At 45.1% G+C, this 15,541-nt stretch overlaps 1 protein-coding gene across 3 annotated transcripts in view; it reads right to left on the reverse strand.

Moving 5' to 3' along the window:
• Positions 1-15,541, reverse strand: part of CUL3 (cullin 3) — a 119,088-nt gene that overhangs the window by 25,505 nt on the left and 78,042 nt on the right. For all 3 annotated transcript variants that reach the window (XM_068280733.1, XM_068280732.1, XM_068280734.1), the window contains exons 7-9: positions 12,745-12,890; positions 10,674-10,850; positions 9,092-9,262 (exon numbers count right to left, since the gene is read on the reverse strand). In XM_068280733.1, coding sequence (XP_068136834.1) covers positions 9,092-9,262; positions 10,674-10,850; positions 12,745-12,890 — 494 coding nt within the window. The remainder of the gene's footprint in view (positions 1-9,091; positions 9,263-10,673; positions 10,851-12,744; positions 12,891-15,541) is intronic.

Genomic DNA, 15,541 nt, shown 5'->3' on the forward strand with positions numbered 1-15,541 from the left:
ACATTGTCAGATCGGACAAGATTAACTGCATGCTTGTTTCTGGTGTTATCCAGACACTTCTGCAGCCAAACAGAACAGCAGGGCTGCCAGGCAACTGGTATGGTTTAAAAGGAAACATAGCAGCCTCCATAGTCTACTCACTTCAGTTGCCCTTTAAACCCTCAAGAGTTAGTGTCCTCCTGTCATGCTTGTAATATTTACTCTTCTAAATGTCAAAAAACTAACAATACCAAAAGTAAATCTCAATCTAAAATTGACAACAGAGCAATCCAATATTTTGTTGGCTGTCATTCTGAAAGTGGACCTGAACTCTTGCACAGGACTAAGAAATGCATATATAAATGCACCCTGTATGCATTTAGAAAGTTTAGCCTGTGTAATGTGTAAATTTAGCCTGTGTAAACTTCAGACAGTCGTGGCCAGTCTGAGCATGCGCAGTGCGCTCTCTCCAGCGGAGAATATATGCAGGCATAGTACTATTTTCTGCCAGAGACGGAGGGAGCGCACTGCGCATGTGTAAAACTGGCCGCGACTGGCTGAAGTTACAGGACCCGATACTAAAGAGGGAGAAGACTGAGGACGGCAGCGTGGGAGGGATCCGTGCGCATGATGGGGCTGGAGGAAGCCCCAGGTATGTATAAAGCTTTCACTATGCTGTGTCTGATTTCCTTTAACCACTTCCCGACCGCCGTATGTACAATTGGCGGCCGGGAAGTGCACCCCGCAAGGACCGCCGTATTGACAATTGGCGGCGGTCCTTGTAGGGGCATGGGCGGAGCGATCGCGTCATCAGTGACGCGATCCTCCGCCTGGCGCCGCTCACCCGCCGCAACATCCCGCCGGCCATACGGAAGCGCCGGCGGGATGTTAACCCGACGATCGCCGCATACAAAGTGTATAATACACTTTGTAATGTTTACAAAGTGTATTATACAAGCTGCCTCCTGCCCTGGTGGTCCCAATGTCCGAGGGACCACCAGGGCAGGCTGCAGCCACCCTAGTCTGCACCAAGCACACTGATTTTTCCCCCCCCTGCCCCAGATCGCCCACAGCACCCATCAGACCCCCCCCCCCTGCCCACCCCCCAGACCCCTGTTTGCACCCTATCACCCCCCTAATCACCCATCAATCACTCCCTGTCACTATGTGTCAACGCTATTTTTTTTTGTATCCCCCCCCCCCTGCCCCCCGCTCCCTCCTGATCACCCCCCACCCCTCAGATTCTCCCCAGACCCCCCCCCCCCCCATGTACTGTATGCATCTATCCCCCCTGATCACCTGTCAATCACCTGTCCATCACCTGTCAATCACCCCCTGTCACTGCCACCCATCAATCAGCCCCTAACCTGCCCCTTGCGGGCAATCTGATCACCCCCCCACACCAATAGATCGCCCGCAGATCCGACATCAGATCACCTCCCAAATCCATTGTTTACATCTATTCTCTCCTCTAAACACCCACTAATTACCCATCAATCACCCATCAATCACCCCCTATCACCACCTGTCACTTTTACCTATCAGATCAGACCCTAATCTGCCCCTTGCGGGCACCCAATCACCCGCCCACACGCTCAGATTGCCCTCTGACCCCCCCTTATCAATTCACCAGTGCATTAATTACATCTGTTCTTCCCTGTAATAACCCACTGATCACCTGTCAATCACCTGCCAATCACCTATCACCCATCAATCACCACCTGTCACCCCCTGTCACTGCCACCCATCAATCAGCCCCTAACCTGCCCCTTGCGGGCAATCTGATCACCCACCCACACCATTAGATCGCCCGCAAACCCGCCGTCAGATTACCTCCCAAATGTATTGTTTACATCTGTTATCTTCTCTAAACACCCACTAATTACCCATCAATCACCCCCTATCACCAACCGTCACTGTTACCTATCAGATCAGACCCTAATCTGCCCCTTGCGGGCACCCAATCACCCGCCCACACGCTCAGATTGCCCTCAGACCCCCCGCCCCCCCCTTATAAATTCGCCAGTGCATTAATTACATCTGGCCTTCCCTGTAATAACCCACTGATCACCTGTCAATCACCTGCCAATCACCCATCAATCACCCCCTGTCACTGCCACCCAACAATCAGCCCCTAACCTGCCCCTTGCGGGCAAACTGATCACCCACCCACACCAATAGATCGCCCGCAGATCCGACATCAGATCACCACCCAAGCGCAGTGTTTCCATCTATTCTCTCCTCTAAACACCCACTAATTACCCATCAATCACCCATCAATCACCCCCTATCACCACCTGTCACTGTTACCCATCAGATCAGACCCTAATCTGCCCCTTGCGGGCACCCAATCGCCCGCCTACACGCTCAGATTGCCCTCAGACCCCCCCTTATCAATTCGCCAGTGCAATATTTACATCTGTTCTCCCCTGTAATAACCCACTGATTACCTGTCAATCACCTATCAATCACCCATCAATCACCCCCTGTCACTGCCACCCATCAATCACCCCCTGTCACTGCCGCCCATCAATCACCCGCTGTCACTGCCACCCATCAATAAGCCCCTAACCTGCCCCTTGCGGGCAATCTGATCACCCACCCACACCAATAGATCGCCCGCAGATCCGACGTCCGATCACCTCCCAAGTGCAGTGTTCACATCTGTTCTCTACCCTAAACACCCACTAATTACCCATCAATCACCCCCTGTCACTGCTACCTATCAGATTAGACCCCTATCTGCCCCTAGGGCACTCAATCACCCGCCCACACCCTCAGAATGCCCTCAGACCCCAGCCCTGATCACCTCGCCAGTGCATTGCTTGCATCTATTCCCCCCTCTAATCACACCTTGAGACACCCATCAATCACCTCCTGTCACCCCCTAGCACACCTACCCATCAGATCAGGCCCCAATTTGCCCCGTGTGGGCTCCTGATCACTCGGCCAAACCCTCAGATCCCCCTCAGACCCCCTTCCGATCACCTCCCCAGTGCATTGATTGCATCTATTTTCCCCTCTAACCACCCCCTGAGACACCCATCAATCACCTCCTGTCACCCCCCTAGCACTCCTATCCATCAGATCAGGCCCAATACAACCTGTCATCTAAAAGGCCACCCTGCTTATGACCGGTTCCACAAAATTCGCCCCCTCATAGACCACCTGTCATCAAAATTTGCAGATGCTTATACCCCTGAACAGTCATTTTGAGACATTTGGTTTCCAGACTACTCACGGTTTTGGGCCTGTAAAATGCCAGGGCGGTATAGGAACCCCACAAGTGACCCCATTTTAGAAAAAGAGACACCCCAAGGTATTCTGTTAGGTGTATGACGAGTTCATAGAAGATTTTATTTTTTGTCAAAAGTTAGCGGAAATTGATTTTTATTGTTTTTTTTTCACAAAGTGTCATTTTTCACTAACTTGTGACAAAAAATAAATTCTATGAACTCGCCATACACCTAACGGAATACCTTGGGGTGTCTTCTTTCTAAAATGGGGTCACTTGTGGGGTTCCTATACTGCCCTGGCATTTTAGGGGCCCTAAACCGCGAGGAGTAGTCTAGAAAACAAATGCTTCAAAATGACCTGTGAATAGGACGTTGGGCCCCTTAGCGCACCTAGGCTGCAAAAAAGTGTCACACATGTGGTACCGCCGTACTCAGGAAAAGTAGTATAATGTGTTTTGGGGTGTATTTTTACACATACCCATGCTGGGTGGGAGAAATTTCTATGTAAATGGACAATTGTGTGTAAAAAAATCAAACAATTGTCATTTACAGAGATATTTCTCCCACTTAGCATGGGTATGTGTAAAAATACACCCCAAAACGCATTATACTACTTCTCCTGAGTACGGCGGTACCACGTGTGGCACTTTTTTTTACACCCCAAGTACGCTAAGGGGCCCAAAGTCCAATGAGTACCTTTAGGATTTCACAGGTCATTTTGAGAAATTTCGTTTCAAGACTACTCCTCACGGTTTAGGGCCCCTAAAATACCAGGGCAGTATAGGAACCCCACAAATGACCCCATTCTAGAAAGAAGACACCCAAAGGTATTCCGTACGGAGTATGGTGAGTTCATAGAAGATTTTATTTTTTGTCACAAGTTAGCGGAAAATGACACTTTGTGAAAAAAAACAATTAAAATCAATTTCCGCTAACTTGTGACAAAAAAATAAAAACTTCTATGAACTCACCATACTCCTAACGGAATACCTTGGGGTGTCTTCTTTCTAAAATGGGGTCATTTGTGGGGTTCCTATACTGCCCTGGCATTTTAGGGGCCCTAAACCGTGAGGAGTAGTCTTGAAACAAAAATGACCTGTGAAATCCTAAAGGTACTCATTGGACTTTGGGCCCCTTAGTGCAGTTAGGGTGCAAAAAAGTGCCACACATGTGGTATCGCCGTACTCGGGAGAAGTAGTATAATGTGTTTTGGGGTGTATTTTTACACATACCCATGCTGGCTGGGAGAAATACTTCTGTAAATGACAATCTTGATTTTTTTTACACACAATTGTCCATTTACAGAGGTATTTCTCCCCCCCAGCATGGGTATGTGTAAAAATACACCCCAAAACACATTGTACTACTTCTCCCGAGTATGGCGATACCACATGTGTGGCACTTTTTTGCACCCTAACTGCGCTAAAGGGCCCAAAGTCCAATGAGTACCTTTAGGATTTCACAGGTCATTTTGAGAAATTTCGTTTCAAGACTACTTCTTACGGTTTAGGGCCCCTAAAATGCCAGGGCAGTATAGGAACCCCACAAATGACCCCATTTTAGAAAGAAGACACCCCAAGGTATTTCGTTAGTAGTATGGCGAGTTCATAGAAGATTTTATTTTTTGTCACAAGTTAGGGGAAATTGATTTTAATTGTGTTTTTTCACAAAGTGTCATTTTCCGCTAACTTTTGACAAAAAATAAAATCTATGAACTCACCATACTCCTAACGGAATACCTTGGGGTGTCTTCTTTCTAAAATGGGGTCATTTGTGGGGTTCCTATACTGCCCTGGCATTTTAGGGGCCCTAAACCGTGAGGAGTAGTCTTGAAACGAAATTTCTCAAAATGACCTGTGAAATCCTAAAGGTACTCATTGGACTTTGGGCCCTTTAGCGCAGTTAGGGTGCAAAAAAGTGCCACACATGTGGTATTGCCGTACTCAGGAGAAGTAGTATAATGTGTTTTGTGGTGTATTTTTACACATACTCATGCTGAGTGGGAGAAAGATCTCTGTAAATGGACAATTGTGTGTAAAAAAAATTAACAAATTGTCATTTACAGAGATATTTCTTCCACCCAGCATGGGTATGTGTAAAAATACACCCCAAAACACATTATACTACTTCTCCTGAGTACGGCAATACCACATGTGTGGCACTTTTTTGCAGCCTAACTGTGCTAAGGGGTCCAAAGTCCAATGAGCCCCTTTAGGGTTTACAGGGGTGCTTACAATTTAGCACCCCCCAAAATGTCAGAACAGTAAACACACCCCACAAATGACCCCATTTTGGAAAGTAGACCCTTCAAGGTATTCAGAGAGGGGCATGGTGAGTCCGTGGCAGATTTCATTTTTTTTTTGTCGCAAGTTAGAAGAAATGGAAACTTTTTTTCTTTTCTTTTTTTCTCACAAAGTGTCATTTTCCGCTTACTTGTGACAAAAAATAATATCTTCTATGAACTCACTATGCCTCTCAGTGAATACTTTGGGATGTCTTCTTTCCAAAATGGGGTAATTTGGGGGGTATTTATACTATCCTGGAATTCTAGCCCCTCATGAAACATGACAGGGGGTCAGAAAAGTCATAGATGCTTGAAAATGAGAAAATTCACTTTTTGCACCATAGTTTGTAAACGCTATAACTTTTACCCAAACCAATAAATATACACTGAATGGGTTTTTTTTTATCAAAAACATGTTTGTCCACATTTTGCGCGCTGCATGTATACAGAAATTTTACTTTATTTGAAAAATGTCAGCACAGAAAGTTAAAAAAATCATTTTTTTGCCAAAATTCATGTCTTTTTTGATGAATATAATAAAAAGTAAAAAATCGCAGGAGCAATCAAATAGCACCAAAAGAAAGCTTTATTAGTGACAAGAAAAGGAGCCAAAATTCATTTAGGTGGTAGGTTGTATGAGCGAGCAATAAACCGTGAAAGCTGCAGTGGTCTGAATGGAAAAAAAGTGGCCGGTCCTTAAGGGGTAGAAAGCCCTAGGTCCTCAAGTGGTTAAAGGATACCAGAGCTGAAAAATATAATGCAAATAGGGGAGCGGACATGTATTAGGTGCAGTCCTGAGCTGTGCCACAGCAGAGGATTAATTTACAAAGTAGGGGGACAGAGGAGAACAGGGCGGAGCAGTGGGCATGAGGACTCATGACATCACACAGACACACGTACATCAGGCAGACATCAAACACAGACACACGCATCAGGCAGACATCACATATACACACACACACACACACCAGACATCACACACACACACACACACACACACACCAGACATCACACACACACACACACACACACACACACACACCAGACATCACACACATACCAGGCAGACATCACATACACACACACACACACACACACACACACACACACACACACACACATACCAGGCAGACATCACACACACACACATACCAGGCAGACATCACACACACACACACACATACCAGGCAGACATCACACACACACACACACACATACCAGGCAGACATCACACACACACACACATACCAGGCAGACATCACACACACACACACACACATACCAGGCAGACATCACACACACACACACACATACCAGGCAGACATCACACACACACACACACACACACACACACACACACACACATACCAGGCAGACATCACACACACACACATACATACCAGGCAGACATCACACACACACACACACACATACCAGGCAGACATCACACACACACACACACATACCAGGCAGACATCACACACACACACACACACACACACATACCAGGCAGACATCACACACACACACACATACCAGGCAGACATCACACACACACACATACCAGGCAGACATCACACACATACACATACCAGGCAGACATCACACACACACACACACACACACACACCAGGCAGACACACACACACACACACCAGGCAGACATCACACACACACACACACATACACACACCAGGCAGACATCACACACACACACACACACACACACACCAGGCAGACATCACACACACACACACACACACACACACACACACACCAGGCAGACATCACACACACACACACACACACACACCAGGCAGACATCACACACACACACACACACACACACACACCAGGCAGACATCACACACACACACACACACACACACACACCAGGCAGACATCACACACACACACACACACACACACACACACACACACACACACACAAGGCAGACATCACACACACACACACACACACACACACACACACACACACACACACACACACACACACACACACACACACACACACACACACACACACACACACACACACACACCTCTCCTACAGCACCTCTCCTACAGCACCTCTCCTACAGCACCTCTCCTACAGCACCTCTCCTACAGCAGCACGGCTTATCTGCAGTCATAGCTTCAGCTCCTCCACGTGCAGTCTCTCTCTCTCTCCTTCTCCTGGGCGGGCGGTAGTGCTCATTTTCATGGGGGAGGAGCGCTGGACATTCCTTTGAACACTGAACTGTATCAGTGTTAAGCTCAGCTCTGCAGTCGGGAGAGGCAGGGGGCTGCATGCATCAAGCAGGAGGGAGAACGGGCTGTAGCCTTTTCTCATTTCCCGTATTCATTTTGGTAGGAATGACCTGGTGTCTCCCCCTCTGCTCTTGTGGTACATTCCACAATAAAAAACACAAACAGATACATTGCCGGTAAAAGTTCTGTGTATGCGCTCCAGCCCGCCACCTCATCACAGGACGCGCATCACTACCCAGCGCCTGTCCTGTCGGCAAGCCTCCAGCAATCAGGCATTAGCTTTGGGAGCTTGCCTCCGCTACGGAGAGCAGGACAATGCTGGAGCAGTGGCGGGGGATGCGGAAATGCAGCCTAAACCGGTATTTCCTAAAAGTGCACGGTATGATTACCGTGCATTTTAAAACCGTGGTATACCGTAATACCAGTAAACCGCGGCAACCCTACAATGATATGCTTTTTATTGTAAGAATTTTAGAGTACAGATTATCTTTAAGTCCACAGAAAAGTAAAACTAAGGAGCTTCCATACCCAAACTGGTGTAGTGGTTTAACTGAGGGAAAAGAATCTGACTCCAGAGAACCCTGGGAGTTAGGGCCACCAGCTGACTTCATAATCAGAAGGAGGCCAGACCTCAAACCAGGTTTAAATATCTCAATGTGTGTAAAATACACTTGTGCCCCACCACAACACAATAGGAAAATGTAGTCCTTCCAATATGTCGAAGTAGCTTGCTGGTCTGACCCAGCCTGAGCTCACTGGCTCATAACATCCTGCATCTGTGAAACTCCACACAAAGGACAACTGAAGTGAGAGGGATATGGAGGCTGTTCTATCCTTTTAAGTAATACCAGTTGCCTGGATTCCTGCTGATCCTTTGCTTTTAATACTTTTAGTCACAGCCCCAGAACAAACATGCAGCAGGATCAGGTGTTTGAAATTGTCAGATCTAACAAGACTAACTGCATGCTTGCTTCTGGTGCGATTCAGACTCACATGCACATCCAAGCATACATTTGAAAATCGGCGCCACTAGAGTTGGGCGCAGGATACAGACGGGTATATGGCTTATCCTGCTGCTGCACAAGTCCCAGCCGCGTGAATTACCATTCCCCCTCCAGGCCGCCATGGATAGTGGGGAATTGTGTTTTAAACGCAACTTCAGCTCCGTCTTGTGACGGCGCCGCTGTTACTTACTGAGCGCCACTATAGCTGTAATTCCTACTACAGTCTATGGTGGCGCCAGCTGTGCCCAAATCTTCCTGCGCTGAAAAGCACTGCTCCGCACAACCAAGCTCCGGTGGGAAGGAAGGAAAGAACTCACCTTAAGCTTGGAGATCATGTTCTTTTCTGAGTCATCAGATACACTCTTGTTGGTTAGTAGTCTTCTGGCCAGATGCTGCTTGTAGTAACGTTCAAATACATCTTTTTCTTGCATGAATCTGAAGAGAACCATTGCCTTGTCCAGTATTGATTCCACTTCCTGTTCTGTAAGCTGCGATATGTACAAATCAATTATTCAAGAGGAAATTGTGCCGATAATGTTGTAGAGAAACGGTAAACAAAATTAAACAAAACAGAAAAAAAAACAAAAACTCCTGCATTTCCTGGCATAGGCTTTAGTCTCAGCATACACATACCAGGTTCTGTGTTACATATTGCTCTATGAACGAGCGCTCCAAGTATTTTTTACTGTGAGCCCCACCACACATCGCTGACTGGCCTATCTTAGGGGTCTAATTCATATGTTTTTAAACACCAGCAATAAAGCTCATAGCAAAGTGCACCTAGTGAGCCACATCTAAATGCTCAGGTTAGAAAGCTTTTTAAAAAGCATTTCTGTAAGGCCATATACCAAATATTTCTTGAATTAGACCTTCAACTGCCACTATTCAGCAGTAAGTGAAGGTGAATGCATGTTCCACAGCAGCTAGAAAATAACTGCTGGACACATTTGCAGATAGACTTGGGGCCTGTTTCCACTAGTGCAGAAATCGGGCCGAATCCGCAGTTTCCCCACAAATCGCGCGGGTAAACTGCCATGGGAATAATAATGCTGCTGCCGTCCGAATCGCTTGCCATAGCCATTCGGACGACATAGCAGCATTTTGTGCAAGTGACAGCGTACCCCATAGCCATGCACCACATGGCTTTCAGGATTCGGCTGCACACAACATGAGCATCGACTAGTGCGGTGACTAGTGGAAACGGGCCCTAACTGGACTCCACTGCTGATAACAGGAAGTGCTGCAACTGGAAGAGGATCTAGCAAAAACAAACATCTGACAGGTATGCATGCCACATAACTGCTCACTCATCCATACTACAGGATGGCAGTATGCAGAGTTATCTTTGAGGATGCATTAACACTTGGTGGGTTGCAGTGTGCAATAAATCCACACAAACTTGCCACCCATACAATTGTATGCTCATATTTATATTTCTAGAATCAGAGATACACATCATGAAAGTGTAGCTGATTAAATCGCAGCAACCGCACGATGCTATCATAATGCAATTCCTCTAATAATTCTTGTGCAATTCTAACAATTTATATCCAGGAGGGTGACCAAAGTAGGTGTTGAAATGAAGCTTTGCGCACCCATCCTTGCCAAACAGACCTGAATGCTCCTAGCATGGGTGATGGAGTTGAAATAACTTGATACACATTTCCTTACTTCATTATGTAGACAATCAAATGAAGATCTATGAAATTAATCAGACAGATCTTCATGGTAGCAAGTCTGAAATACAAATGCCTTCCAAACCGACTACAATGCATCAGTCCGTTTCAGGAAAGGGATAAAACTTGACAAGTCAGCTGAGCGCTAGTAGGAACACCACCTTCACAATCACTACACCAATATAAAAAGCTTTTCAATAAAACAGAGTAAATAACTACTTACGCCTTTAACACCTTTCTTGAGTTTGTCATCAATAAATAAGGAAAGGTACTCAGGTGATCTGGAGTTCAGATTGAGGAAGTATTCAAAGTCACCAGCAATGGTTTGCTTGAAGAGACGGTCATTGCTAAAAGATTCCTGGAGGAACCTGTCAAATCTACTCTTCAAGTCTAGAAGGCCCTGCGAATAGAACAAAACTACGTAAAGAAAAGCACTAAGAGCAAACAAAAGTAGTAATTGCCAAATGACAGAAAAGAGGTCTCAGTCTGGGTCACCCCATCAAATCCTTGCTGCATCCCAGTAGCATACATACACGTTTAGAGCTAGTTCAAAGACGCTGCTGGTCGTCTTACTAAAGCAAATCAAAGAAAGGCAGAGCTGAGCATTTCCAGCTGTTTTCTCTCTAAAGCCGGTTAGTGAATGAAAGCCTACATATGGCTCTCCCCTGAACACTGTAGCTCCATGTCAGTGTTTAGTAAGCCCCTGTGAAATGGAGGTAAGATCAATAGCTGCCACGCTCTATGAAATAAGATACTGAATGCACAAAAAAAAAAAAAACAAAAAAAAAAAGGAACTGTGAAAAAAACCATTTCTAGAAATTCAACATTCAGCAATAACATATTAACCATTTGAGAGATTGCCCACTGACTTAACTGCAGTACAATACTTTGTTTTAAGAAAGCAAACTTGTTTTCCATAGCATTTTAGTATGAGGGCTTTTTGGTCTATTGTCGTCCCCTTACACACTCCTAGGAGTTCTGGCTCACCATGAGCTTGCTTGGTACTCTAACGCTGCAGTACAGTCACCGATGTATAGTAAAGTACCCACCTCTAGTTTCCTCCCTATTCCTTTACAATGAACGCTCACAAGGGCAGGGTTTGCTGCCGCACAAGCAAGTTAACCAGCTCGGGACTGCGGAGGTGAGCATTTACTTCACATTTCTGGCTCTCCAGTTCTGGTGCACCGTAGATTCTACGCTGCGGCTTTCCGTAGTCCCTTGCTGCGGCTGCCAACTGAGCTTCCTCCTATGGGTAAGGAGACTATTTTATTGGCTCCTTACCAAGTGATCACTTGATACTTTACCCTATTAATTTGTTGTTGATGGTTTTGACTTTGCCTCAAAAAACAAAAAAAAACTGCGAAGCAGTTGCAATTTTAGCCAGTTTTAAAGAGGACCTCCAGACTGATTTACAAAAATCTGCAGCCTTGCTGAAAAAAGTTATATTTATTTGCGGGGTGTTGTCCCGCAAAGCCGTCCCAAAGTCTCCGCATCACTTCTGGTGCCGCCTCCCCTCTCTCCATGGAGAAATATGCCAAGCTATTTACTGCAGTAAATAGCTTGAAGTTTTTTTCAACAGGGAGCTTAGAAGGCGGAGCCAGGCACTAAGTGGGGTGATGCGGGACAAGACAATGCAGGTAAATATAACTAAGTTCTGGGGTGGGGTTTTACAGGAGCATCCCCACTTGAGTGATGAAGCTGAGCAGACTGATGCTAGCAGACTGTTAGACCGCGTCTATTTACAGTGTACAGCACTGCGATCTACTGCATCGCCGTACTGGAGACAGCCATGTCAGGCTGTCCCCTCAAGAGGCTCCGATCGCGATTCCCTTTCATAGGCTGATGCCTATTGACAATATAGGCTAATGCCTATAAAAATTGACAATGTTATAAAAAAAAATAAAAATGGCACCAGCGATCAGAGCCCACCAACGGAAAACTCTGTTGGTGGGCGGGCAGAATGGGAGGGGGGAAATTCACTTGTGTGTCAAGTTGTATGGCTTCTAAAGCGAGTTATTAAAGCTGCAGGGCACTAAATTGTAAGAAATAGCCTGTTCACTAGGGGGGTTGTAAGACTATGGTCCTGAAGTCAGTGGTAAAAAAATTAAAAAAAATAAAAAAAAAAAATCCGCACCTGCATCACAGTTTATGAGAGTCAAAACAATCACTTTAACAGGGTACTATAAGAAAGTCAAAAGATGTGTTAATATTATTTCAAGAATAGCATTACATGTTAAGTAAGTGTGGTAAGTGGGTGTGTGGAAAGTCTGTTTGCGCATCATGACTCGACTCACCTGGATGTAATCAACTGGATTCTTCCCTTCCCCTTCTTCAGAGACCAGAGCTTTTCCCTGCTCCCGAAGGTATAGACTCATACATTCACACATCGTCTTCAGGCCATTTGGAACCCTACTGAACAACTTATACATACACGCCAGATCTGTGCATAAAACATAAGATATTATTACATCTCACCACCCTAAAAGTTTACATAACCTATCCTTGCATATTACTCAAATTTACAAGAAATTTTAACAAGCAAACTGCACAATGCATATAGATCAGCCATAAACATTCAAAGGTGAAACCTTTTCAGTGTTAGTGACCTCTCATATCACATACTGAATCAAATACTGGTCAAATCCTGAAAGAGGCAGCTGAAGCTGACCCTTTTACTCACGGAAAAACTTTGCTCACAACACAAACTGAAGTCTCCTTGCTACCAGATAGATTAATTATTATAAAGGGCTCCATTCACAAAGATTTCTGTTATTTGGTATGCCTTATTTCTTCACTGGCGATAATTTTACAGACACCTCATGCTTTATTTTAAATACGGATTTCTTATTTTATGAATAGATGTGGCATTTCATGATTTAGGAAGTCATGTGGCTGGCATTTAATTTGATACTTACATATGTAAGGCTCTGGATAACAGAGTCTTCCAGGTCCTTGTGGAAATCATAGTCCTCCAGGTCCTCTGTTCATCCCATTGTTTCAGCATTGTCCCCACTAGGTAAAAATACCTCTTCAGTACTCCTTGAGCAGCCTTTGGAAGTACTTCCGTCACAGAGTACATCTGAAGAGGAGCACAGTAAAGATACTCCGGTGTTTGGAAGCTCTCTGAGACACGAGTACTTCTAAAGGCTGCTCGAGGAGTGCCGAAAACACAAGCGGCCGCAGGTCTTCAACAGGGGATGGTGCTTGAACGACGGGATAGATCAAGGTTCTTTAGTATTCAGAGACTACCTTCTAAGTAGGTATGTATCAGGAAGGCTCTATAGTATCCAGAGCCTTTCTCTACATACTGTTCTCATCAAGAATTTTTTTCCAGTCGGGTGGCATGAACTAGTAGCCGGGTGGCATGAAAAAGCAGCCGGGTGGGGATAGATGAGAGAATGCAGGGCTGACGCTTCTGTGTGCAACTCTGCTTACAGAGTAGGAGATGGTGAGCAGATGACAGCCGGGTGCTCACGAAAACTAGCCGGGTGCAGCACCCGGCTAAAAGAGCCTGGGGAGAACTCTGGGTATGTATCTAACTTGAAGTGAGTTTCTACAGGGTTGCTTTAAATATTTCTAAAAATAAACATTTTAAAAGTCTGAATGTAAAAACTTCCCAACTTAGCATAGCCAATGATGCAAATTTTGTATGCAACTTTGTGGCTTAAAATGGACCAATCAAATTTCAATGAGGTGGTCAATTGGTCCATTGCCAAGCTGCATACATTTCCAGAACATCATTGTGCCCACCATACGGCGCTGCCAGTGCACACACCATACAAGGATTGTTGCTCACAGACTGGGTAATCGACGTTTACTAATTAGTATGCCTGAACGATTTTAAGAAAAGATTGACTGAGCGATTTCTGTCCGAAATCACAATTTTGATTTGATTTACGATTTCTTTAAAATCAGGCTTTGTTCCCATCTGTTTCTCCCCCCCCCCCCCTCTGTGCCCCCTGTCCCCAAGCTGCAGCTGTGCTGGGCATACCTTCCAGCAGGAGTCCAGCAATGCCAGTCTATGCACTTAGCCTCCTACAGGCTCTAATGCACGGCATACTTCCTGGTTTCTGTATGTCACATGACATGCAGGAAGTATGCTGTGCCCAAGAGCTGGCAGAGGGCGAGAGAGGATGGAAAGAGTTTGACTCCTGTCAAAAGGTATGTCCAACACTGCCTATGCTGCTTCAAATACTTGAATAAATGTGGAAATAACGTCATCGCAGAAATTGCCACTTTGACGATTCCGAAATGGTGAGCTTTGTGATCACAATTTTGATTTAATTTCAATTTATTTTTCAGGCCTACTAATTAGTTCAGCATCACTATAATCTTTCAGAGCTGCGTTTGGTCAAAATAAAACCAGACATTAAAGGGGAACTTCAGCCTAAACAAACATACTGTCATTACGTTACATTAGTTATGTTAATTAGAATAGATAGGTAATATAATCTCTTACCAACCCCGTTTTAAAAGAACAGGCAAATGTTTGTGATTCATGGGGGATGCCATCTTTGTCATGGGGGCAGCCATCTTTTTGGTTGAAAGGAGGTGACAAGAGCAGGAGACACAGTTCCAACTATCCTGTGTCCTGATCACCCCTCCCAGTTGCACACCCTAGGCTTCAAATGTCAAATTCAAAATGAAAAAAATAAAAATAAAAAACTGCACCAAAACAGCAGATTGAGAGCAACAACATCAGAAATCCCATCATGCTTTGCACAGCATCAGGGGAAAAAAGCCCGGGCAGTTTTCTTCTGTGCATCTAAAAATGAGGCTTGGATAAGAGAAACAAAGTTCTGATGCTGTGAAACTGTTAAAGAAACACCAGGCCTTTTCAGTGCTGCTGAGTCGATTTTTAGTCCGGAGGTTCACTTTAAACAGACCCTTCTTTGTCTCAAAAGGCTTTTTTATTCCACACAACTTCTACCTCTTCACAGATGAGGTAAAATAAAAACAACAGTAGGGATAAATAACAGGCTTAGACATTAATTCCACGTAACACAGCACTTGTGAATTTTGCCTGCCATTTATGAATTGTCAGGGTTTTTTTTACAACAGTCCTTAACTTACAGACTGCGATGTCAAAAT

The sequence above is a fragment of the Hyperolius riggenbachi genome, chromosome 4 (assembly GCF_040937935.1).
Source record: "Hyperolius riggenbachi isolate aHypRig1 chromosome 4, aHypRig1.pri, whole genome shotgun sequence".
Classification (NCBI taxonomy): Eukaryota; Metazoa; Chordata; class Amphibia; order Anura; family Hyperoliidae; genus Hyperolius; species Hyperolius riggenbachi.